This window comes from Falco rusticolus, chromosome 5 (genome assembly GCF_015220075.1).
Source record: "Falco rusticolus isolate bFalRus1 chromosome 5, bFalRus1.pri, whole genome shotgun sequence".
In the NCBI taxonomy this organism is placed as follows: Eukaryota; Metazoa; Chordata; class Aves; order Falconiformes; family Falconidae; genus Falco; species Falco rusticolus.
In genome coordinates, this window is record NC_051191.1 from 55,270,108 (window position 1) to 55,297,018 (window position 26,911).

Here is a 26,911-nt window from a genome sequence, read left to right on the forward strand (position 1 = left end):
TCATGAGTATAGGCGGCAGGATCCTCCCACAAAAAAAAAGGGTTTTCTTCTTCAAAGGGCTCTCCATATATTTCCCTACAATAGATTTCTTAAGGCTTGCCTGCGTTGCAAAGCTGATTCAGAGCCAGCATCGTGTGGATCTGAAACATCCCAGCTGTTAGGGATGAATTTGCTGTCTGGTTGTTCTCGCTTCTGGAATATGAGTGCCTTCCTCCACAGTGACCTAGTGGAGGAGCTGGCTGTGGAGGGAGGTTCTGTGCAGTCAGAAGTACAGTGGAGCCATTCCTCTGTACTGACTGCTGATGTGGGTCCTTGTTTTCCCTGTTGAAGGCAAAAAAATTGTGATCCCACAGTTGAGTGTTCACATTAAGGAGTCTGATGGGGCTATTCTGCCCAGAGCCCACATCCTGTGGCACTGCTCAGTAGCTTCCCCACGTGAACAAAGCAATTGATTAAGATAATTTGAAGTAAGGTGCCCTTATTCCAAAACCTGGGTGGTCCATGCAGTGGAATAATTGGGAATAGCGGTTCCAAAAGAACTGTGTAAACAAATCCTTGCAGAATTATGGTAAAAATCCCACCATGCCACTTTTAAGCTTGTCCATTGCTCCAGGATCTGTTGAATCCTTCCCTGCATTTGACCACATTTGCCTCAAATGGCCTTGATCTGCAACAGTCAAAGCACATTTTTTTTCCGTATTCCAACACAGGGCTTCAGTCGCTGTGGAAGGTGACAAAGTTTGCTTTGAGTGCGTATGATACTGTATGGGAGACAAAACTCCATGCGTTGAAGAGCTTAGGGTCTAATCTTCAGAGACCTGCTGATAGCTCTAACACCATCATAGCAGTACAGAGAAATGAACCCCGGCGTGGGGAGGAGTCTGACCGAAAAGCAGAAGAGCCTGCATCTGCCAGGAACAGCTTGCCAAACACAGTGTGTCCATCCCGCCCGTCCCTTCGTGAACGGGAGGGGATCAACCAGCTGCCCGGGTGTGGAAATACTTGTCAAACCCCCGTCTCTTTTCCCTTTTGGATCTTCATGTCTGGTTGCTTTCTTACAGCCTTTGACCCCCACCATGGCCTCTAATCTAAAAGTCATCTTCCTGTTTCTTTGGTTGCTTCAGTGTGGAGGTAAAAAAGTGGTTTTTTATTCCTTTTGTTTACTTTCACGTTTGTTCATATTAGAGCATTTCCAGCTGCTATCTTTTGCTAATTTTCAAAGATCCCCTCTAGGAATTTGCACGCTGCTGCTATTTCTGTCTTTTAAGCATTTCAAAGCTGAGAGAGAGAATCCTCAAGAAAGGAGAAACATGGGAGAAGGGTTAGATAACCTAAATAAAATGGTTTGGCTTTTTCCCTGGCACGTTCTTCTCAAGCTAATGGCTCCTGGGATACTGTAAGAAGATGGATCTCTCCTCTGTTTTGTTACAGCAGTGCTTAGCCATGTCTTGTATAGAAACTGTATTCATGTGTGTTCTGCTGGGTAGAGATGAGGAAAAGGATGATGAATGATTCTGGAAAATTAAGGCCCAGAAGAAACCACCTGGGTTATCACTCCCACAGTGCCTGCAGGATTTTATGTTACTGTCTTTCCATAATATTGTATCTAGTGTACACAGGACTGTGGGCTCACAACAAATGAGCAGGTCCCTTAGGACTGTACTGTGTCTTCGTTGCTTTTACAGCTAAGAACCTTTTTCTAGTGATGTAACCTAAGCTCTTCCTTACTTTCAGGCTATTGTCCTTGGCTATGTCATTTGTAGAGGATTTTTCTTAATGGATGTTACTTACCAACAGCCCTTTCTGGACAGCGGCCATCTCCTCCCTCCATTATTGCCCCCCACAACGCTTCTCCAGTGCTCAGCATTCAGCAGCACTCAGTCTGAGTTGCCTTTTCCAAGGCTGAGTCCTGCTGTGCAGAGGTGATGCTGCCATTGCGGTGCACCGTTAGTGCACAATGACAGGAAAGCAAGCCTGGCTGTGCTCTGGGACAGCTTTAATGCCTTGTTATGAGCCTGTTCATAAATGCAGAACCCCAGGGAATCCCATCAAGAGCATGAATGGAAAAGCCTGCTGATCCCCTACTTTCTACTTTCCCACCCCCCTTCTATTTTCATGTCTCTGAAAGAATCCTTCATTTTGTAAGATGACTTGTGTGTCAGTTTCCAGTTCCCTTTTTCAAAGACAACAATGGTTTGCACAGGCTTCCTCTTAAATTTCTTTATATGTGGTGTTATGTCAGCTGCCAAACAAATACATCCAGAGACTGCCTGGTGTTAAACCCAGATTTGGCTGGGAAGTGAAAGAGGTCCTGTACCCCAGGCTCCTTACTAGCCTGGGGTGGCTTACTCTTAGTTTCTTTTATTTTTCTTTTATTTCTTTTATTAAACAGAACAGGGAGTGAACTATGGTGTGGTTCCCCATCTGTGCTTATCCATCCCCCCCTTATAACTCCTGACATCATTGTCTACTGAATTGCAGTGATAGATCACTTTCAACAGCCCTGTCTGTGTAAGGAGGAACCACACAAAGGGCATGATCTCCCATCCCATCTCTTTGCCTAAGATACTGTCACGTACAGATACTTAAGATCTGCACTCTTCTGCAGATAGTTCCTGTATCTAGCATTGAGTCTTGCACTTTGCTGCCCATTTACGGCAACACAAGTTTGATTAAGCTGTGTCTTATTTCTCATGGCCCTGGTGCTGGCCCCTGTACAGAACGTGCAATTTCCTTCCTCACTCGTGCTTCAGAAGTACACAGCCCCACTGATAACACCTGCTTGTGTACAGCACCTTCACTGGTGCAGAGATGCCGAGATGCCCAAGCAGAGATTCGTAACTCAGAAGTTTCAGGAGATGTCCAGCTAGCGTTTGACTTGGAAAATCGCTTTCTATTCATCCGCGGTAAATACAGTCTCACAGCACTGCAAAATCAGTTCACTTCCTGCTTCATTTCCTGCCTTTCTGTGTGCTGGCGTTGTACAGAGGAGCTCACAAGGGAAAAGGGCAAGCCTGTGAATGCAACAGGCTATTGCAAATCACACAGCAATTACCTAAGAGATGTGGCAGATCGCACAGGCCACATGCTCTGAATCACTCAGTTTCTGACAAGGGCCAACACTGCGTGCTACGGGTGTGCTTCTTGACTTACGGATATTTTCACAGTGTGATCCTGTCTTTGGGGCAGCAGTCCTCTCCTGACTTAAAGTGATGATAGGTGATGGCTAACAATTATTACCCTTACAGGGGGAAATGTTGATGTTCAGCAGAAACCTCCAATCCAGGTTGCGCTGCTCAAGGAAGGAATATCCATCCCCTGTAAAGTCATCTTTCCTTACATGCCGAGATACACCAGATTTTCGATCTTCTATTACTGGATTAATTCACTGGGCCAGAAAACATCCATCTATAGTAGGTCGGAAAAGGTAGAAATCCCTTCTGGAAAAGAGAATAAGACTGCTGTCATACCTTATAACCACAGAATCATGCCACTTGAAAACACCTCTTCTACTGGCACATACTACTGTGAGGTCAAATGGAATGACATCCAGAAGATGGGAAAGGGAGTGTTTGTCCTTGCTAGAGGTAAGTGAACAACCAGAAAGGAAGGGAAGTATGTTAAAAATCAGCTGGATCTAGCTATGAAAATATAATCTTTGCTTTTCTTTTCCTCTACCCAAACATGCTACGAAGTCAGGTGGGAATAATACTTTATGCTCAATACTTAATGCCATCAGAGTTGAATCCACTTTACACAGGTGACCTATGCTACTTTTCCCAATGCACAGATGGGACGTGAAGATGCAGTAATTTTTATCTGCCTTGCTGCAGCCTCCTGGGAGCAGCAGGCTTAAAGGCAGGACCTAACTAGGGAGCCTGGGCACTGGGTGCTTTTAGGTGCCAGTGTTCAGGAGCCTGCCATTTGGTGTGGGTTAGCCTTTAGCAGTGTGACAGAGACAGTTGAACAGAAGCTTGGTGGTTAGGGTGGTCGCTGTAATCAGATGTACAGGTTAGGCACTCAACATTTGGGGCTCACAAACAAGTTAGGAGCTCACCATAATCCCTCCACCCCTTTTCCAGGTGGTACAAGGGGTTGGTTGTTCCGTTAATGTGCAGACTAGAAGGCACAGGAGAACTTCATGCCAAGATAAGAGGAATGCTATAGAAAAGCGTTAAGGACATGCATGCTGCTGACTGGCGGGATTTGCATTACTGAATGCTGGATAAGAAAAACTTCTTACAAAGTATAAATGTAAAGAGCCATGATGAAATAGCTTTGCTACACTGGTCAGAGGGTGCCTACAATACCCACCCTGCTAGTTTGTGCAGCCTGTGTGCTTTCCACCTTCTGTCTTTCTACCCCTATCACTGAAGACCTTTGCCAGGCTCTACCTACCACCTTTCTTGGCTCTCATAGTTATGTCAGATCCCTCTAATGTACATGAAGTGCAGCTGCTCATATCCTGCCTCTTTTGCGTGATGCTTCAGCTGCACCCTGCTCTCTGTTCAGTCAGGCTAGGTTTTGAAGGGTGTGTGCATCTGTGCCACCGTATTCTGCACTGCTTCTGTAGTTCAGTTCTCCCAAGGCTCTTTCCAGGGTTAAAAATGCAGCAGGATTGTAACTTCCACTCACAGTGTGAAACTTCTGTCTTATTTCTTACAGGTACAGGGTACATACAGACCTCTTATGGGTGGCAAATCCTCATTACAGTAACTACTCTTCTTGTTGCTTTGAGCATCACCGCAACAGCTCTGCTTCTGTGGAAAAGAAAGGCAAGTTATAACCAAATAAAAAGCAATACCTGACACGACCCATTCTAGGAATTTATTTCATTTGCTTGTAACTTGGCTGGATTGGAAGTCCCCACGCTAAAATTTTCCGTGCTGGGTGTCTGCCTCGGGTTTATTTTCTTTTTTGAAGTTCAGTCTTTCTGAGACAAAAGATTACAGGAAAGACAAAACAAGTCATTGATTTGTCCATTAAAGACATTCTGGTAATCATTTTGACTCTGGCATGCTCTGCTTTAGAGCAATGATCTGACACAGGGCAAGAAGTCACACTAGCGGTGTTCTGTCCCTGAGAGTAGCCTTGTGGTGGGTTTTTGGAAAATTGCAGTTTGTGCATGCTCAGTCATGGCTCCTGTGAATTTAGCAGCTCACTTAAAAGGGGCCCCCTGTGAGCCTGCCTTTCCACGTGGTGTGGGTCAGACAGGTAATGTTCTGTGCACCCAAGCAAGTCTGTTGCAGCCCTGGTAGCAGGAGGAGGGCAGGACTTTCCCTGTTTCAAGATGGGGGCTACTCTGGTTCAAGGTCACAACCTGGTCGCAAGGGGACTGTGCAACTGTATTCCTGAGCTGTGGCTTGGGCGCCATAGAAGAAACCAATCTGCAGTGTGGAGGGGATGGGGACCAGAAGCTTGTGCATGTGTTTGGCAGGGAAAACATTAAGAGGCAGAGTGAGAGGGTAAAGTCAGGACAAGGATCCCATGAAAGCCTCTGTGGAAGTTCTGACTAACTGGGAAAAGAGAGAGAGAGACAAGGACCCGAGGAGCAACCTGCTCTAGTTGACTCTGCTTTGATCAGAGAGGGATTGGACTAGACAATCTCCAGAGGCACCTTCCAACAGCAGTGATTCCGTGAGGCTGGAAGAAGCCTCGGGAAGGAAACTGGGACTGGAATCTGGAGTGAGGGAGCACTGGAGCTTGGAGGAGGGTGTTTAGACTAGACTGATAGGGCCCCTTAGGTAAGCGGAATAGTGGCACAGGTTGGGACCAGCTGGGGAAGGAAGTGGAAGCTAGGATGAGTAGCTGAGGGCAAAGGGGAAACTGGAGTCGGGAAGAAAGGATGTAGAGAACAGAAGAGCCAGAAGTAGGACTGAAAGATATGGGTGAGACAGAGGCCCTGTGGCCAAAACTTTGGGGTCATGATCGTGGAATCTCTGTTGTTTGGGGGAAACCTACTGCTCTGCATACTGCCACCTTCAGGCATGCAAATAGCATCCCTTGCTTTCTTCCAGAGATCTCAAGGCTGGCTTAGAAAACCTTGATGTCGTTTAGAACAGAATTTGGGGATTGTTTTTTTCTAGGTAGAATATGCCCCATATTTACTCTTTCAGGCTGCTCCCTGCCACCATGAGAGCAGACTCTCTGAATGCATGTTTTATGTGGAGGCTGTGCTGCTGGTATAGTCCTACAACTCCAAGGAACATCAGGCTCCAGCACACACAGTCAGAGACCATAAGGTTGAAAACAGAATGGCAGCAGCTGGCAGACCTGCTAATCTTGTGAGACTTACCTTGCAGGCAGCCTGGGTAAGGAGTGTAAGCGGCAGAGTGACCGGGCTGGAGCCAGGCCTCCATGTCTGCTTGCTTAGACAGTCTCCATGGGGATAAGGAGAGGGGCACTGTCATGACTTGCTGATTGGCATCTCTAGGTTTTGAGGTGGGCTAGTAAGTCTCAGGCCTACAGGCTCTCCTTGGGGCCCAAAGAGATCATACAGTCATTACATTTGCCCTCCTGCAGAACACAACCCATATTTCTCACCACAGCTTGCTCAGACCTGCTGGTTTAAAAATGTTTATCTTTAAGAGAAGCTATTTAGCATCCTCCTTAGTTACTAATGGACTGGAAAGCAGTTCATCGTTTTCATGTGATGTGAATATAATCATCCCACTCTTTCTGAATTAGAACTGAGATACTTAGCAAAGCCTTCCTTTTCTGCCTCCTCTCTTGCTTGCTGAGCAGCGCTAGCTCTTATCTGTGCATGAATGGAACGTGTTCAAGGAGAGCTCATCTGATGCAAGAAACGTTTCAGAGGAAGAGACCTTCTTCCTTCCACCCCATGCTGGACTTGCACGTCAGTGTATCACTGACTATATGTCATCATTGACGGTTGTCTGGTCCTATTCTCTAGATTCTATGTATTAGCAAAAGCTTCCTGGCCAAATCCTGACAAAAGTCACTAGATTTTGCCTCTCTGAAATTCCCCTGCACGCTTGGAACAGGGCCCTGCTTTACTCCCTGTCCTACAGCATCGCTGTGTGCTGTTAAATATGTACACCCTCTGTCCAGCTAAGTTTCAGTGGTGGAAGTGATTTTTATGTATGCAGAGAGCCAAGTTCTCCTTTCCTCTGCTCCAGTGTAAGTCAGCAGACTCCTCCGTTTTACCCCGTGGTGAGGAAAGGGACCAGCCTGTGTTATGCAGAGTTGCTGGCACTCTTTGCTGTGGAAGCACTCATTGGGTGTGCAGGCAGCTGGCTTTGACATGACATTGGTGTTCACTTCACCTGGGGGGAGATGGTGTTTTCTCCAAATGTGTCATTTGCTGTCTTGTCCTGAGCAGGTGTTGTGCCCTGTAAAGAACCAGCTAAATATCCGGAGACAGAAGGTGGAAACGCAGCCTCCTTCAGCCAGCCCACCACCACCATCTCCTGTCTATGATGTGAGTACCAGATTCACTCTCCATCCCTTCTGTCTGCATCATGGTACAACCCTTCCTTTCCCTGCCCTGCCAAGGTACAGACAATGCCAGTATCATGATGTGAAACATAAGCAATACCTGTGTGCCAGCCTGGTACTAGTGACCTTGCTCCTGTGCTCTGCCCCGCTTAGCTCCTCTCAGGACTGTGCACATTGTGTGTCTTCATTCTGATACCACTCGTGGCCTTCCCAGTGCCAAAGCCTCGCACCATGCCCTGCTGGGCAGCATCCTTCCCTCTGCCAGCACTGTGGCAGCAGGGAGCAGCAAGTGTGGGGCCAGAGAAGGTTCCTGGTGGTAGAGATACAAGTGTCTCCAGAAGTCAGGAAGAAAGAGAGGATCCCAGCCCCACTTTGTACTGTAGAGTGTCTCAAGGACATGCCCTTCCCAGCTGGAGAATGATGACTTAAGAAAGAGGCAGAGGGAAGTGTTCCCTCCAACAACCCCAGCTGTTTAGAGCTCCTGCTGTGACACCTTCACTGGTGTCAGTGTCAAAGACCACTGCAGTCCTGAGTAGGCTGACTAGCTCTCAGGGGAAAGGGAGCAGGAAGAAAGTGGAGTCTTTTTTTTGAGCATTTCCCTTTTCATTGCATAGGATCTCCTTTTCCATTCCCCAAACTGGGGAACTCCAAATCCCACTCATCAAGCCCAGTAGCTACAGCATCATAGATAATAGGACTGGAGTGGTTCTACTGAAATATCAAGCCCAGACCTCAGCTACTTCAAGTAACCATGACCCATAATCCCAACTATAACCCATTCAGCTCCATTTAAAATTGATTCCTTTTCCTCCTTTTACTCCCATGGGAGGAATGCTCCACTAAGAAGGTTTCTTTTTTTCCTCGTGATCTGTGGGACAAACAAGGAGGAATAAAATAAAAGTGAGTAGAAAAGGATGTTGCCTGAGTATTAGGAAACCTTTCTGCTGTGAGGTCTATAAGGACTGGAAAAGTCTCTCTGAGGAAAACCTGTAAGCTCTGCTGCATTAATCATTTAAACTAAACGAAGCAAAGCTCTGGAGAATGTACTGCAGAGAGGAGCAGAGCTCTGCCAAGGAGGCAGGAGACCTGGTGGGAGCAGATAGGAGCAAGAGGATGGTCCTGCCCCCTTCTCATTCTCACTTGCAGGTGGGGGGGCACCATTCAGTGGCCCTTTAATTTCTGGAGTAGAGGTTTAAAAGAAAGTACTATGTATTGTATGTGATACATTTATTCTGGGCAAAAAAGCAACGGTTTGAGTAAAGGAGGTTGCAGGTTATAAACCTTTTCATTTGTAGCAAGTAATTTCTTTTTAATTCAGGCTTATGAAAATCCAAATGGGTAGTTTCCTGCTGAAGTGGATGATTTCTGCAAGGAGACAAAAAAAAAAATCAAATCCATTTCTCGCTCAGTCGGCCTCGTCATGCATCCTTAGCTCCATCTTAATTACATGTTTCATCATGTTGTTCTGTTCAGGAGGCCCCACTAAGGCTAATATAGCAAGCCAGCAGAGCTAGCCTTAGGCACAGGCAGTCCCTGGAGCTGGCTGGACCCCTGTGCTTGCAGGAGCCCTGTGGCCCCAGCCCGGCCAGCCTTCCCCCAAAGCCTGTTAGCCACACACAGCTGTGCCGAGCTCTTAGCCAGCCCGGTGGGGTGCGCAGGGCAGGTGGCTCAGCCCTCTTTGGCAGAGCTGCAAGCAGCCTGTGACCACCTCATGCATGCTGGGGGGCACGAGCCCGCCCGCTGGAGGTTGCTTTTAGTGGAGCAGCTGCTGCAGGGTGACTTGCTCAGGCACGAAGCAGCAGCTCCCGCCGCAGACATGGCACGTGGTGAGAGCAGGGCTGCGAGGTGTGACAGGGAAGTTAATGCGGGAAAGAGGGCAAGAGCCCTGGGATGGAGACCCTGCGGTGGATGGGCCCTCCAAATAGGTGAGGGGAGCAGAAAGCCAACAAACCTTATTTCCTTTGAAAGATGGCTCTGGTGCCCCACTGCTAAATTTTGCTGGGACTCTGCATGATGTAAACCCAGCCCTGCAAACTGTGTTTGAAATTATGTGTGAAAACCCGTTGGTGTTAAATTGAGTATTGAACACAGTGCTTAATTCACAGGGAGGGTGGAAATTTATGGTCAGTATTGGGGTAAGCTAAGGCAAGGAAAACAGAAGGACGAGTGAGAGGTAACTCCAAGTGATGAGATAAAGGAGGAGGCCAGAAATTAGGGGATCGGACAAGAGGCCAGCACACAACAGATGTTCTATCTGTGGGGGAAAGCAAGAGGTCAGTCTGAAAAAAAGTCAGGTGAGGGTATCACAGTGTCCTTGCAGACCCGGAGCTGGGAGCAGGAGCAACAGGAGGCAGCACTGGACATCAAAGCAAGGTCTTGGAACTGGCTGGTACAGCTCATCAAATTCTCTGTGTTACCCTACATGGCAGCAAGGTTCACCCCTGGAGTGGGAATGGTCCTAGCACACCTTCTGCAAAGCTACCCTGCTGAACATCTCTAGGAGGAAATGCTTTCCCCGCTGGCTCTTCCAGGTGCCACCATTTACTCATGGTCCCTGGGGGTGGTTGTACACAGTGAAAAGCAGCTGGTAGCAAAAAGCCCCAGTAATAAGGGAGCAGCTGGGCACCCACTTTGTTCCCACTACACTGCCAGGTGTTCCTTGACCTCTTTGTCCTCTGCAGCCCCAGAGCAGCTCTACCTCACTGCACTGCCCAGACCCAAACCTGTATTTTCCTCTGTCTTCCAGCTTAGCTACCTAGTTAACAAGCAGCTTGGAAATTGCAATCCAAGTGACTTGCTTCATGCACTTTACACTTCAAACAAGCTTTTTCAGCAGCAAAGAGAACTCATGCGGTGCAGGAGGGTTCCAGAGCACAGAAGGTTTTCCTGGTGTGAGGGAGACAAGGAGGCTGCCTGGGGACAGGAAGGCATATCTGCCAGTGGGGAGGAGAGAGGCCTGTGTGCCTCCACTGTGACAGTAGCAGGTGGTCAGTGACCAAGTAAAAGTAATTAATTTGCAAATGGCAGTTGAAGACACCCGCTTTCCGACTGGCCAGCGAAGGACCCACATTGTCAACAGCCTCCATGGGAAGAGGGCTTGTGGAGGAAGGGAATCTTTTTTGGAGGTTAAACACCAAAAGGATTCTTCTGGCTTGCGAGTGGCTTCAGACGAGTGCGGTGAAAGTGGCAGTCTGTCCTGCCAAGGGGACATGGAGCCAGGCTGCTGGGAGCACAGCACGCGGGACGAGGTCCTCGCTGTGAGCATCACAAAGAGAATTGAAAATGAGGCGAGGGAAATGGGATTTTCTGTGTGCGCATGTGCACATGCAAATAGTTGGGAATGTATGTGTAGGCAAGCGGGTTGTTGGGAGTGGGAAGCAGACAGGTGAAATAATTTGATATTCCAGGAGGAGGAGTGGGAATGGGAGAGACGTGTGGTGCTCCGTGCACTGCGCCCCCCTCCTATCTGAGTGCTTGTTTGTTCCGAGCGCCACTCCCAAATGCTCCTCTATCATCTGGTCCTGTTCAAACCACCGTCCTGCTGGCCATCATCCCGAAAGATGGTAAGTGTTTGCAACTCTGGATGAAACGATGAAGGTTCAGGTGATTAGCAGCCCCAGAATCAAGCTTCCATGTTTTGCTCACCCTCCTCACTGCGTTGCAGGGTGCCTCACTCCCTTTGCAGTCTCTCCACTAATACCATCTGCCCCTCTTGCGGCCGGAGCTCCTCCCATCTTCCTGTTGCCAGAGAAACAGCCACCTTGGCAACCTGCTGTCATCCTTGAAACACACATGGAAAAGTCCTCCTGATTGTTATGTTTGATCCTTCAGGCAGATCTGGAACATCACTCAAACTGACATGCATCTCCTGTGACACGATTATCTGGGGGACCAGCGGGTGCATACACATGTAGGGTGTTCTCTGTTTCTCTGTGTATCTGTGTGGGACCATGGATATGTTTGAGGGTCGGAGTGTATTGATTTTTTTTTTATTATTATTTTTTGTTCACTCTAAGAAGAAAGGAGAGTTCTGACTTACAGAACTCCAGACAATAAATAGAAATCATGCCCAGTGTAGGGTTTCCCATTTTTGGCAGCCCCTGTGCTTGAGCACCTTCAGTCTCACCCCTCTTCCCCCTTTCGTGTGCCCAGAATAAGTGCAAGTAAGAGCTTGTGAGTGTCAGGCACCTAAACAGTCCTGGGTGATGCAGAGGGCTGCCTGTTACTTGTGGTCCCCATGGTACACAACATCCTTTCATGTGGCAGAGGGGTCTTTATTCTGCATTCTGGGACAATTTGGAGCAGAGGAAGGCAGGAGCATTGGCATTCTTCTCCACTGCCTTACACAGGGTAGGTAACATCAAAGCCTGTCTCTGTGAGCCTGAAAAAGGAAGCTGATGCAGCTGCACTGTAGAGATTTCAGGGGAAAAGAATTTTCTCTTTGCTCAAGTTCAGGCCAGGAACTTAAAAATTTCGGAGATGACAGTGGTTCCTAAAACATGTCAGGCACAAGATGGGGAGCAACACAGTGGACAATTAGTTGTCTTAAACCTAAGTAAGTTATTTGACCCCTACTCTTTTCTCTTTTCCCTGTGCAGTGCCTGGATTCTCAGCAAGTTGATGTCTATTCTACCCTCAAGAACAACACAAACAACCAGTCACTCAAAAATAGTCCTCCAGGAAAGGTAAGGGCTGGGGCCCTGTTCTTGAACACTTCCCTTATGCACTGCACACATGGGGAAAGAAAACCCACAGAGTCACCATGGCCCTAGCAGGCACTAAGTGTGTCTCCAGTCCCAACAAAAGAGGGGAATGGGATGTGGCACCCACTCCTCAGCTGGGCTGCACACATAGCCTATCTTCCCTCTTCCGGCAGAACAACTTGTTCCTGCAGCTCTAGCAGTTCTGGAAGTCCCAGTTTCATGGAGATGCTTTGCTGTATGATGTATGATGAAAGGCATTGAGGGGTTTGGCATTGCTGCTCCCTCTGAACGGGACAGATGTTCATGAAGAGATGGCCAGATTCTTGTCCCCACTGTTGCCCTTTCCAGATTATTTAGGCAGCTGAGAATTCCTCCAGGGTAGAAGAATCTGTGTCCCTCTGGAACAGGGGTCCTCAAACTTTTTCAACAGGGGGCTGGCGCACGGATGCAGTGGCAGGCAGTCATCTGCGGCTGCTTGGTTCCCCCCCAGCCCCCGGCAGGGGAGGGGGCTGGGGGGGTCTGTAAATACCGGGGGCTGGATTGAGGACCCTGGGGGGCTGTATCTGGCCCATGGGCCGTAGTTTGAGGACCCCTGCTCTGGAATCTGTGTCAGACCGTGGCCACAGCTTTGCTCTCACCAGCATTAAGCACCTGAGAGCCCTTTCATGGTAGCAGAATCTAAGATGGTTTGAACAGAGAGGCTGAGCTGATACAGCCTCTGTCAGCTCTGGGGCTCAGGAAGAGGCAGTGTGGGTGGGTATGTTTTGGGCTTGGATCTTCTTGCTGGGCTGGGCATTAGGAGTTACAGACAAGGAACTAAATGCACTCATAATGAAAGTAGCTGCAACTAGGAATATGCAGATCAGTTGTGGTGACCACATGATGCAGAGCAGAGGCCCACACAAACCTATGCTCTGCCTTTAGCAGGCATCAGCTGTTTCATAGGGACAAAACTTGCATCATGCACCCCAGGGAACATTTCCTTCCTATCCTCAGAAGTCCATTGTTCTTTTACCCTCCAGACCTCTTATCTGCTTAAAAAATACATTAACTCTTCTAACACTGGGAAATGTTCCTGAAAAAGTTTCTTACTTCCCCCCACTGATGTCCTGTTGGGGAGAGTTCTCCAGGCTGCAGTGTGGACCACAGTGCCAGCATCAGTTGACACCATCCCTCTGTTTCATGAAGGACAGTATTTTCCAGTATCTGAAGCATTTTCACAACTCCCACCTTTTAGGAAAAGGTGGTCTAGAATCAAACAGCTCCCTCTGTGTCCGAGCTACTTGCCACGTGGTCTGGTCCCAAAGCCACTGGCCTCCTGCAGTTACTGCTGTGGCACCACAGTAGTTGGTGGTAGCAAAGGCAGTGTCAGATATCTGATTATTGAGGGGAAGGATGGGTTGTTTTATAGTAGGCTGTCTTATACCTCAGCGCACCATACACACTGGAAAAGACAGCATCCCTGGTTTTGTGTTCTTGCTGCATTTTGAATTAGTTGTATAGGGAGAACAGTACATCCTGATCCCTCTTCCCTGTCCTATTTGTTCTTCTGTATACCTTTACCAGCTGTCCCCTTTGAAATGATTCAGTCTGGATGATGAGATGCAGTCTGTGTGGAGCTGTCTGGGCTGCAATGAATTGCTTGTGTGTGGCCCACACCACTCAACCACTGCTTTGAGGGGCAGCAGGTCTGTAAAACAGAGCAGGAGCAAAGCAACAAAGCAAAAGCAAAGGAGCATCTGTGTGTGAGTGGGTCTGGCACTGGTAGTGTCAGCCAGGGTGGGGTGAAGGGTGAAGCAGAGATGGGAGAAACAAAGAAGAAAGCAAAGAGAAGGGATGGGATGAGCACCAAGAGCAGACACCACCAAGTGTCCTCAGTTCTTGTGCTGGTCAGAAGAAAGGGAAGTTGTGAGTCGCAGGTCCCCGTGATCTCTGGACAGGAGAATTTTATTGTGCTTTCCACTACTGTTGTAAGCACCGTGATTAGTTTCTCTGTCAGTCATCCTGGGCTGTGACGGCCTGGGACACATCCTCCAGCTGGCTGTGCCAGAATATAACAGGGTGTTTTCCCCAAGAGCAAGACTTGTGGGCCAGTGGGTTTGGGCTGTGAGCGGTAGCTGGGACTGCTGAACAGTGGGTGACTCTGCTGCAGAGGGTCTGGGCCAGTCCTTGCTGTGGGATGCTGTGCACAGAGGGGGAGCTGTAAAGGCAAGCAGGGCAGAGAGCCCCTGAAACAAGAGCATTGGCATGCTGTTGCATTGGACTGCCAGCCAGCTCGGGTAGCAAGGGGTTAATCCCGCATGCTTTAGAAGTGCCTGCACTCAGCACTTTTGTAAAATGTTTCCCTTCGGTGGTGGCAACAGAGAAAATGCTAGTGTAGGTAGGGCTTCATTCACCCGGTGGCATTTCAGCTACTTGCTGTGTAACCTTGCTTACAGCAGGCCTGTGCCACACAGCGCTTAAAATATCAGTCTGTCAGCGCCTTGTCTACACAAGGAACGGTCGTGAGGAATAGACTCAACTGCTGAAGAAACAGGATTGAGGAGGTCAGGGAATTCCTCCTTCACAGAATCCAAAGTGATTTATTTTTTTACCAAGTCAAATTTTCCCTCCCCTCCCTGTCTGACAGCTTTCTGGGGAAAGAGTGACAAGTAAAGGAGGCATCTTTATCCCTTGGGCTGGATTAGTCACATTCGTCTCTGGCGGAGCAACATTTCTCACTGTAGTGGCTTCCGTTTCAGCAGATCACTTATAGCCATTTCTAACAGAACAAACGTCAGTGTCTGCTTATTAACAATTAATTCATCATCTTTTGAATAATTTCCCTCCATTTCTTTTTTCTCCTTTTTATCATTCTGCAGACACCTAAGAAGCAAGCAACTCTAGAAGAATCCTCTGATACACTGTATGAGAATATCTAAGAGGCAAAATCTGACCCTATGTGGACCAGAGAGCTTTCTGTACGGCAGAACTACTCTCTTACACCCCCAGTTCTCTGCAGAGATCCACAGCAACCTCAGGGCACAACCACAAGGGACTTGTGAATCCCTGGCTCATTCTAAACTGCCCTTCATTAACAACAGAATGCATCTGTTCAAATCCCACCTAGGCTCAGTCTGCATTGATGCAGCAAAGCTATTTTGCAGCAAAGCTGTTCGATGCAAAAGAAAAGCTGCTTTTGTCAGGCACTCACATGTATTTTATGTATGCAGATGGGATCTGTGCAGGTTTCTCTCACCTGGCCTGGCTGAAATACTTAAATCTCGTTCCTCTGTAAATGATAGGACAATCCAGAGACCTCCCTGCTTCCTGGCTTGATCTTCCAATCCTGACCTGCAGCGGTCCATCTGATCCTGTGCCTACGGCTTTCCTGACATGGCCAACAGGCCTTCATGCATAGTTTAACCGAGATCCAAGCCTCCACCTGCCCATTTTTCCTTTCTCAGGAACCCCACAGTGAAACATGCTTCCTCATAATCTGCTAATCCCATCAAGTAGTCACAGATGCCTGCTGTGACCATACTCAGTCGACTCAAATCAGTGCCTCCAAGTAAATGCTTTCCCTTCAGCAATATCAGCAGTATACAGTGAGGACTGGATGCACAGACAGAGATAAAGATGGAGAAAAGGAAAACAGAGGAAATATCCCTGCCTGGCAACACGTCTCAGTGGCAGTGCTTTTTCCAGAACAAGGGAAAGGAACAAGGAGGTGGGGACCCGAGGAAACTCCCTTGCTGGGGCTGTGTAAAGCCAAGCGGATCTGGGGCCAGGTTGCAGCCCAGAGAAGTTCAATCCAATTTCCTGTTCTTCTTGGCAAGGGGCAGTGTTATTGCTTGGGATTTTGAGCCTCTGTGCAAATAGGCATGTACCCCTGCCCCACCAAAACCAGTAAGTTTGCTTTTGTTTCAACTCGCCAGTATTTCCCAGAAAGGGTATAAGGCTCCTTTACCCCCATCCCTACACATTTTTTGGCCAGGTAGACCAGTTCTGAAACCTAGAATGACTGGAGGGAGGAGGGACACCCTAGAGGTGAATTTTCTGTCTAAGCTTTTCTCTGTCCTGTCGGCTGGAACTTGCCTACCATTTGTGCTGATGCATATTCTAGTTCTGATGGGGAAGAGGTTACATTAAATATCCATATAACATGATCAAACTAGTGGATCAAAAAGCTGAAGCTGTTTTATCTCAGATTAAAAACCAACAAAACAACAACCAAACAGAACCAACCCAAAATAAGAATATGCAGCATAACTTGAGAGAAATCATAGAAACCTCTTTAAAGAAGAAGATCAAATTAAAATTGAGCTCCAGGGTCATAGGACGCTCTCTACTTGAAGATAATGCTGCTATGCATCAGAGATAGAGGCTATGGAAAATGTCTCCGGGGCCTCCAGCCTTCCTATACTATGTTTAAAGAGATAATCCGCTTATTGCTTTGCTCTTTTTATTACAAGAGATTTCAAACATGCAATTTGGACTTTCTTTAACCACAGGAAAATGCTTGTTCTCTTCCCAGTGTTGAGGAATTCATTTCAGAAAGAGCAATGAATCGACAGCATGGCCTATTAGACCCCTTTTCCATTTGTTACATGGTTGTGACAATTATAAATATTTTTGAAGTAAAAAAACTTGGTGTTTACTAATAAGACCAGAAAATACTTGTGTTCATAGAAGAGTTTACAGAGAACTGTACAAGTATAACAAGGATTGTACAAATATAACAATTCCTTCCTTAACGAATTTGAAGAAATGATGAGATGAATTATAAATGTGTTGCAGTATGGCAATAAAATATTCAGCAGAAGCTGGTGGGTTAGATGTAAAGTAAAAACTTTCAAAATAATGCTGCTTAGTTTTTGTGGTTTTCTTTTCAAATTTTGTAAATGCTAAAAGTACTGGGTGCTGCTGGAAATTTCCTGGCAAAGATCCCACTTTGCAGTGAATTGATTTGTCTTATCTTTCTATTACCTTTTTAAATAGTATGTTTCTTACATTTATGCCTGAATGATTCTATACATTAAGTAGCTGAAGCTGTTTAAAATGAAACATGAGAGGAAGAACAGTATTTGGAATGGAAAAGGCTATTCTAGGACAGCCAGTGCTAAAGTACTGCAAGAATCACACCAGGTTCTGATCAATTAAGTGAAAAAGTAAAAATTTCCAAGAAACACTGGCAAGTCTGGGGATTTGGGCTGTGCTCCAAAGCTTGCCAAAGTCAGGGGGATTTGTTGCGTTGATTCAATGGGGTTTGGATTGGCCCTGCAAGGGTAAAAGGCTGCTGCATGAGAAAAAGGAAGTTTGGAGGCTACATAGCCACAAGCTAATATCACTTCTTCAGCATCCTGCGCCATGGGCAGCTGCAGTAGCATCAGAGTGTGTGAGAGAGAAAGGTATAAAGCAGAATACTGTGAGAGCAGGGATGTTTTTAAATGGTATGGAGTTTTCCAAGGAGGTATGAGGAAATGCCTTCAGGCACAGGTAGGAGAGACTAGGAAATACCATGTATATAATATTGGTATAGCTACTTTGTAGCAGAGATTTGTTCAGGAAAAAGGCAGTCGTTTGGTCTTTTTGATTTACCTGGTTCTATGGCCCATGAGAATAGGTGCAGAAAATTAGTGTTACCAGCAATAGGAAAGGATTTCACTGTTAAGTGTTGAGCAGTTGGGGGCGGGGGGAAGAGATATTAAGGATCGGCTCCCCCAGCTCCACAAAGGTGGGAGGTGATGACTGGCTTGTGTTCACTCTGCACATTTTGCTTTAAAATGAATGTTGAGAATGGATTTCTCTTAAAAACTGTGTCTCTAAGGGCCTCAGCTCCACCTGCTTCCCACAGCGTGATGCTGTTATGCACAGGACATGCTCTCAGGTTACAGTGGTATAATCTTTGATTCCCAGGTATTTGAATTATCCTTTTGTATTGAGAGGATTTCAGGGAAGTGGAGACCCATTATCAAAGTAAGCAGTGGTGCAAGGTGGAAGTGTGTTGCCTGCCTTCTTCTAAAGGAGATGCTGTGTTAGCACTAGGATCCTTTGCTCTCTCCAGCAGGTATGAGCCTGAAAGATTGCAATGGCTCACCATGATCATCCTCAATGTGTCGTCTTAGCTGGCATTGCTGCAAAGGGTGTTGGTGACACTGAGGTCATCTACTCCCTTTAAAACAACTCCTTCACAATGCTTTACAGCAAATCCTAATTTGAGAAGGCAGAAACTGGGGTACACTTGATTGGTTCGTTGGTTTGTTGGTTTCATCCTTTTCTGCAGAGGACAAACTCTTGCATGGGTACTGTTGTGTTGTAAGAAACACACCAACTATATTTTGCCTTTATCTGTAGATAAGAAAGAACTTGCGGTGGTGGATGACGACAATGAAATGTATGTCCGAGGTGCAGTCCAAGGTGTTCTCTTTCATCACTCTTTCTTACACTCCTTTTTCCTTCTCAGGGGTGTCACTACTGTAAATCATCTCTAAATACTCATCTAGGCCTGGTTCTTTATCAAGGGGAGTACTTGACTGAACAGCACCCAAGTGGAATGGTTATTGCTGCTCTGGTTTGCACTGCTGTCCCACCCAGCAGTGCCCTAAGGGCATGCTAGTCTGGGCCAAGGGCAGAGGTCTCTTCTTCCTGCTGGGCTGTCTCTTGGAAAGACCTGGTGTTTCTTCAGCCCTTGGCCCTGCAGTACTGTGACCCTGTGAGACAAGGATTTAGGGAAGGCAGTGACTGAAGCCACCAGATGGTGCCCTAGGTCCTCTCTGCTCTCTTTCCTGTCCCCTACCTGCCCACATCCCCCTGCCAGCTCCCCTGGTAGCCCCCAGACCACAGACTCTGGGGGTGGACACCTACAGCCATGCAGAACATTCCCAACCATCACTGTCTTCTGCCCCTAGGGCTGGTGCCTCTGGCACCCTTCACAGCTTTGCACCATAGCCCAGGTGCCACCAGCAGTTGTGAAGAGATGAGGGCAGGACAGGTTCCCCTCCTTTGTGTCTGTGAAGCCTGGAGAAATAGCTTAACTTGGTACCAGGGTCTTGGCACGGGGCTGCCCAATGTGAGGGACAGGAGAGTGGCTGCTGACACCATCACTGGGTGAGACTGGCATCTGAAATGCACACTTAGTAAGATGTTAGGGGCTGCTTGGAGATGCCACCACCTTATTTCACCATTTGGAAATGTCATCTTGCCTTGGGTTTGGGAAAACGTATTTTGTGTCCGTGGTGAGAAAATTCTTTGCAGTATATGCTGCTCCTCTTTGCTGTGTCAGGAAGCTGATGAAGGCTCAGATACTGCTTTTTCTGTGTTTTGGGATTCTGTGGTGGTCAAGATTTGCCATGCACAGTGAAGTATCATTAAGAGTTTATAAGCAAAAAAGGACAAGGTCAGAGAGCACTAGTGGTCTTCAAGGGAAGAGGAGAATGTGAACCTTCAGTGTCTTCTTTTGCTTGATTCTAGGGCAAGCCGGTCTCCACTTACTGTCAGGGATAAAATGTTTTCCTTTGTTAATGATAAAATAAAAATGCAGGTTACTATTAGTAACTAGTATGTTACTAGGTACTTCACTATTAATAACCAGGCCTTCAAGCTGCCAAATTGTGTTGTGAGCTGTGTATCTGCAAGGTTCACAGCACCAGCTCTGCAATGACACGGCCACCTGGGAACAAAGTGCGATGGTGCTTTGACAATACCAGGCAGGTTCCCATGAGAAGTGACACAGGAGGGCAAGTTGTCAGCTCCTGAGGCAAGGACTGTTTAGGCAGGAGGAGTGGGCTCACGTTTCTGGGAGGGAGTCTTTCTCCTCACCAGCCGATGAACCTCTCCTGGGGCTCCTCTTTTCTTTCAGTTCTTTAAAGTATGTGGGTTGTGTTGTATTGCTCCGGGCCACACGAAGGTTTGGATATACAGCTGGTAGGGCCAGGCAGGTCAGCCACCCTGCTTTAAGGAGTCAGAATGTAATTAACCAAATTGGAACAGGGTGAACATGGAAAAGCTAACATATGGGCTTCCTCAAAATGTTACATCTTTTAATAACCAGTCAGGGCCTCTGGTTTCTGTCCCATCTGAAAGATTTGTCTGCCTACATTTTTATGCAATGATATCTGAGTACGTCCAGTGGTAGTAATTGTACCCAAAATACCTGTACCACAGTGAGCTTCCCTCCCTTGTGAGGGAATTAGCCCTGTAATGCTACTAACAGTGCTTTTGGCACTGACACGTGCCATTAAAATAAAAGATTTCAGAAGTCCTTGCAAGGCTTAGTATGATGTTTCAGCTTCATACACAGAAAAAAATGGAGACTCGGGAGGTTAAGTGACTTCTCCAAAATTGTAGAGAGTTAGAGGTGAAGCTGCGTAGAGAATTCAGGTTCCTGTGTCCTTATTTGTATCAGGTTGTCCAGGTAGGAGCCAGTAGCTAGGTGGGTAGTCCCTGTTTGAGCTCCTCATACTTTAGGAAAAAAGGAAGTTTCTTCCTGAGTCACCAGCACCGGTTTCTGCAGCACTTTGCTTCACATTTTTTATTTTTTCATGCAGGTGTCGATCAGGCTCATGTCTGCCTGTCTGAGGTCTGTTTGCTGAGGTAGCATAGCTGCAGGAGAAGTTACTCCTCTCTTTTACAGAGGTATTCACCATTTTGGCAATCAGGTAAAGCTTGTCAGAGCCAAATTGTCATGGAAAGCCTGAATATGTATGCTGTAATTCCCCAAATAAGTGTTTATGGAGGGAATGTGCTGAGGTGCCGCGCATCTAGCTCAAGAAGTCTTCCTGATTGCTGAAGAAGTGTGTGAGCATGTTGAGAGGGGTTAGACATAGAAGAGTAAATGGCTGCAGCTGTTTGTTGCAAAGGCGCTCTCTGCTGTGAGGAAAGGAGGCAGGGAAGTCCCTACCATCCCAACAGTTGGATGCTGGAGAAGAAGGAGGTGTGAAGAGATGTGATAATGCTGATAATTACACGAATGGAAATGCTTGTCATTCTTTTTAATGTTTAAAGGAAACCACAGTTTTGAGGTGATGTAATTCCTGCTCGGTTGGGTTGTTTATTCAGGCTGTGCAGTGCTGCACTAGCACATGGGGAAGAGAAAGTAAAACTTCAGCTTGGCTTTTGCTCTCTTGGGATTTCTGTACACTTTCAGACTCATTCAGGTCAAGGCAGGGTGTGAATCTGAAGTACAACAGCTCTTCTGGCATGGCCTTCTGTACAGACCGGCCCTTTGCTAAGGATTGTGCAAAATGCAGATGGGGATTTTAAAGAAACAAGTTTAACAGAAGGAGTTGTAACTCTTCTTCTTCTCCTCCCCAAAAGATATAAAATAATCTTGCTGTCCATAAAAATCAGGTTAGCTATTCTGGGTTCTTGCAGAACTAAAATGAATGTAGCATCTCTCATTTCCAGTCATGGTAAGTCACCAGATATCAATTCTTAATTGCTTGATTAATCTTGAATTTTCAGAGCTGACAGTGCCTGTCCTAGCACTTAAACAAGAGCTACATTTAAAAGAAAGGAGAAAATACTTCCTTTGTTGTGTTTTTCTTTCTTTTAAATATAACCTGCAAGGTAAGAGCATGGAATTACAGAGAGGTTTGTATCATATATTGTCCTGAGAAAGACGGGCCATTAGGCAGAGTACAAGTGAAACAGTCAGGAGGTTCATGATAAACTAGAGGGATGTAATGGATTATTTTTAGGATGTGCTTCAGCAATTCATTACAAGACTATCTCAAACCCAAACATTAGTACATTTACATTTGGTGTATGCTTGTGCATGTTAGGCCTTGGTTTTCATTTAAATAAATAAGCAGAAAAGTTTCCTTTATGAAGATCATGACATTTCTAAGTAAAGAAAGGCCATTTAAGGTCAACAGTTATGGGAGACTATACCTTTGTGTGCTTTGTATGTGGTTGGACTGGTAATTATCTCTGCACATGCCTCCCTAAGGGGTCGTGTTAAAAAAATATAGACCAAATAAGAAAAGACATTCAAACCCCTTATAGAACATTTATAAAATTGTTTTGGCCTTCCTATAAAATTGTTTTGGCCTTCCCCTCCCCCCCCCCCTCCATGATTGTGTGTGGCACATCCAGGATGCAGAGCAACATAGTATATCAGCCCTTGCTTGGGAGGAACATATTATACTGTCCGGGCTCCTTTTCTGTATGACAGGCAGGCGAGAATATGTGCCGGCACGGTGTGATGTAAAGTTGTTAGGGGTACAAGTTCAAGTTGGCTTTCCTATGTTAGAAAAAGTACTTATCTTGATCTCCTCCCTCTAACTAAGGAATAATAAAGCCTCTGATTTTTTTTCATTCCAATTAACCACTGTATCTGGATGCTACAGTCTTTCTGAGAGAGGTAAGTGCCATCCAGGACATCTACTAAAAAATCTGTGTAATCCAAGGGAATGTTACGGTGACAATATCAAAACACAGGAGTGCCACTGCTGCTTTCTTACCAGATGATGAGCTGGTAACCTCTCAGGAGAATCCCAGCGGTAAAAGGGAAAAATTCTGACAATACAGACCCCACACACACTCCCAACTCCTCTGAACACAGCATTCCCTCTATGGCTACCTGCTGGAACTAAGCATGGTTATTTTGGACTACAGGTGTAGTACTGGGCTGAGACCTAGTGCTTTCCAGATGTCCCGGTTAGTGGGCAGTTAAATGATCCCAAAGGCATATTGTCCTCATCTAATCCTTTCCTGCAGTTAGGGTTTCTTAAGTGGTTTCTTGTATGCTTTGCTCCATCCAGTCTTGTGTGAATCAGGTGATGGGAGCTCCTCTGGGATGCCATCTTGCAGTCTTGTAGATTAATGTTTCCTTTGCTTAATTTAATTTACATTTATACCATTTATACTCCCTCAGACAACCTTAAACAGTCTTTCTCACTCCCTGGTGCTTCTCCACCCCTGAAGTTCTACGGGCAATTCCCGTGATGCTCTTCACAGTTGTTATTTGGCCAACCTACACACGCTGTAATCCCTTCCAGCTTTTTTATCATTTTATGTTCCTCTTTTTTTATTTCCCCCCAAGTTGTTGACATCTAGCTAGCACTGAGTTGTCCAGAACTAAACATGTCTTCAAACTGCGGTCTCACGACTATATTAAAAAATGGGACTATTGCCTATATCTCTGAGAAGAGGTCTCTGCCTTTACAACCCCAAATTAAATTAACTGCATGATTTTTGCTGCCATATCACATTGCAAAAACATATTAAATCTGCTGTCTCCTGTCTCCCTGAGGTCTTCTGGTATTTCTGCTTTCAGTGCTTGAGTGCAGATGATTCTTCTCTTCACCTCAGTTTCTATCTTTCAGTAGGTTGTATGTTGTACCTACTGCCTTTTTAGACACATGGGATTATTCAGGGTTTCCCTTTGAGGAACAACAGTGTGATTCCTTACATATAAGTAAATTCTCTATTTTTTAGCATGAAATAGTCTGTCTCCACCATTTCCCCTCCAAGCCGTTCTATGATAATCTGCCTGAGTGCAATTAAAAGGCATGTTACTCTTTGGTTTCCAGATTTCCTACTTGTAACTGCATAGAGCGCTGGCCTTTATGTTAATAACCTGCAACAATCTGTTTGAACACCACATACTGAGGATCACGGGTTGAAACTCTTTTTCTGGAGAAAGGGAAACACTGTTCTTTCCTTAAGAAGTTTCTGTTCCAACTGTCAAGAATATGGATTAGCTTTTCTTTGGTGGGGAATGACATATTAAAATGTTGCTTTGTGGAGGAAACATCTTTCTATGGGTGGCTCAACACTCTGAAAGTAACTTCCCTGGGAAATAAGGTCTGGCACAGAAATTGCTATCATCCTTATTTTCTCTGGTATAAACGCAGAGCAACGTGAATAGAGGAGAGGAAATAAAAAACCCCAACCTCATGAAACCAAAACACTTTGCTCCACGCACCATTTTCTTCCTGGGGAAAGAACAAGAAAAAGAAAAACAAACCCTCCATGTGACAGGTGTTATTCAGATCAGCTAATGCAGTCCTAGAAAGTACATGGATATTACATTTATGAAAACAGTGTAAGAATCGATACAGAAGGGAATACATTTTATCATACGCTATTTCACAGATAAGAGAATCTGGAAGAATCAATCAAAGCAAGCAAGACATTATAAGTGGCGTTGTAGCCATGATGGTCTAAAGATCCTAGGGAAGCAAGGTTTGTGGCAAAAGGTGGTATCTTTTATTAGATAAACTGATAAGGCTGGAAAAAGCAAACAAGCTTTTGGGCACAGGGTCTCTGTATCAGATCTGACAGAAAGCAGCAGTATTCAAGCTAACTACAGGTTTGATGCGGTTGTTCTTATTTTAATCTAATTATATTCATCAGTTTGACCACTTGAGAAAAAAAGGAGCACCTATGAAGCAGAAAGGGCATGAGCAGAAGTGACTGACAGGTTGTTGGTTCTCTGCTGGAGCACTAGCAAAAAAGGGTTGTTTGTGCTGGTGACAAAGGGAGAGGTCAGCAGGGAGGCTGTAATGGGCTAGGAAGGCAACACCTCCATTAAATCCATGAGCTTTAGTATCCAGGGATTATAAGTTTTAATTCTGAGCTTTATCTTTTGGGAACATTTTGTATGTCTCCTTTGGGATAAGGAACTGAGGGGTTTGAGTTGTTGCTGTCTGACAGATACTCTCTTAATGATGAGTATATGTTTCTGTCCTTTAATGGCTGGCTGTACGCACTCATTCTAAGACAGAAATTATTTAGTTTAATTCACGTGGTTTCTGTGGGGGTATCTCGTGTGCTGGGTGAAGTGATGAACTGTAGAGATTTGGGATGAGTTACATGCAGGAACAAAGAATTTTGGCGGTTTTGCTAGGTGAGGAAGGGCATTGATTATGCTGTCTGTGGAGCGGTACTGGTGTATTTCATGTTTGATGCTCTGGTGGTATCTGGTTCTATTTCATGTGTTTTCATCTGCGGATTTGCTTCCTGTAACAAGCTGGGAAAGGGAGAGCCTGAAGGTTAGAAGAGACACAGGGAAAAAAAATCTTTCCGAGACAGTAATTTAAAAGATTATTTTATGTATGAATTTTAGCGTGGAATATTATCGCTATCAGGGGCACATGGTTGTAGGAGGGAATGCTACGGTACAGACTCTGAAATAAAAAGCAGAAAAACAAATTTGCAGAAAGCTAATGTGGTCAGAGACTTTGCCAGTCCTTGCTAATTTTTGTTGCGCAAGACAAACACCAATTAAACCCTGAGTCCTTGAAAAGTGATTTTCTAAAATTGCTGTTGTTCCTGTCATATCTTTATTGTAGTAAATTCATATCTACTTTGCTGGAAAAGTGACCTTGCTGGATCAAGCAGATCACCAGTGTTCCCCTCAGTGCAGGTGCAACAGTATCTGCAGGGCTGGCTGAATCTCACAGCTTCTTGGTGCGTTTTGGATGGCTGCTGGTCTTATTGCATCCACTTTATAGGGGAAGTTTTATGGTCTGTATGTTCTTGTGTATGTGCTAGCTTGCAGGGTGCCGTTTTTTAATGTCAATTGTGGTGTCTAGAAAGCTGATGCCAGTGTAGGAGCAATCTTGGGACTGACTAGAGCGGCAGGGAAGCTGCTCATTGAATTTGCAGTTGTATTTGATGAAAGACGCTGAGGTTTTCTGAGCTGTCGGCATTTCTGATAGAAATGTCATCTGTGTTTCCTATATACAGCCTGGCTTGGTGTAATGTTTTTCAGACTTGGCCTATGAAGAAAAATGGCATATTGGGGCATTAAAGAGCTGCAGAAAGGTGATCTCTTTCTGCCCCCCACTTAGAGCTCGGCAAACAAAAGATGACTAAATGCTGTCTGAAGAAGAGAGCTGGATGCTTGCGGCATGATGTAGCAGATATGAAAATTTCACATGGTTCAAAAAACCCCCAAAAGAATACTCAATGCATTAAGAAAAATCCGTTGGAAGATATTAAATACAGAGACCTCAGCTGTGGGTCTGGAAGTGCCTGCCCACAGGATCACTAGGTCGCAGGGGGGTCTTCGCAGGGGGGTCTTCGGGGGCAGTGTTGCCGTCTGCTTGTTGGAACCGACTGTCTTAGGGTTTGACTGTTCAGCACTCTTGGAGGTAGGGTGCTGCTCTGACTCAGTCCTGCCATTTCTCTGATGTCTTCTAGAGAAAACGAGGGGTTTTTCCTCTCTTTTGTTGCGAGCCCAAACTAGAACACACATAATTACGTTTTTATTTACTTTCCAGGCTGCTGTGGCAGGCCCAGGCCTATGCATCAGGGCCCGAAGCGCAGCAACAGCAGCCTCAGGAGGGGAAGGACCCACTACTCAAGGACCCGTTCTATCCGCTCCTGCTCCACGCTAAAGGCGGCCGGCGGCGCCGCTGCCCGGCTCCCCCGCGGGCTCCCCCAGCCGTGAGGCGGCCGGCGGCCGTTCCTGGGAAAGCCAGCGCCTGTCCCCAGACCCGCCGCGGCTCCCTCTGCTCCACCGCAGCGGGCGGGCGGCCACCCCGCCCCGGAGCGGGGCCTGCCCAGCCGGGGCAGAGGCCGATCCTAGCGAGGCCTGGGGTGAGGGCGGGCCCGCGGCGCCGCCTCCTCTAGGAAACGGGGGCGAGAGCGGGAGCCGGGGGGTACACGGGGACGACACGCGACGGGGCACAGGGGCCCGCGGCAGCGCCCTCCCCCGCCGCCTCCCCCTCCAGGCAGCGCTGTGAGATGCCAGAGCCCTCCTCCGCGCCCGGCCCTGCCGAGGGAGCCCGCCCCGCCGGCGGCTCCTCCTCCTCCCC

At 46.6% G+C, this 26,911-nt stretch overlaps 1 protein-coding gene across 1 annotated transcript; it reads left to right on the forward strand.

Moving 5' to 3' along the window:
• The first annotated feature begins 913 nt into the window (after nt 1–913).
• NFAM1 (NFAT activating protein with ITAM motif 1) lies at nt 914–17,004 on the forward strand. The gene is made up of 6 exons (XM_037390175.1): nt 914–1,131; nt 3,249–3,587; nt 4,666–4,775; nt 7,343–7,441; nt 12,057–12,143; nt 15,023–17,004. Exons 1-6 carry the CDS (start codon nt 1,077–1,079, stop codon nt 15,080–15,082), a joined length of 750 nt encoding a protein of 249 aa, XP_037246072.1. The 5' UTR covers nt 914–1,076; the 3' UTR covers nt 15,083–17,004.
• Nucleotides 17,005–26,911: the final 9,907 nt, after the last annotated feature.

Excerpts from the sequence above, each read along its gene's own strand:
- NFAM1 (XM_037390175.1), top strand. The coding sequence starts at position 1,077 with ATGGCCTCTAATCTAAAAGTCATCTTCCTGTTTCTTTGGTTGCTTCAG. Across the intron at positions 3,588-4,665 it reads AGTGTTTGTCCTTGCTAGAG|GTACAGGGTACATACAGACC; the intron begins GTAAGTGAACAA and ends TATTTCTTACAG. Across the intron at positions 4,776-7,342 it reads TGCTTCTGTGGAAAAGAAAG|GTGTTGTGCCCTGTAAAGAA; the intron begins GCAAGTTATAAC and ends TGTCCTGAGCAG.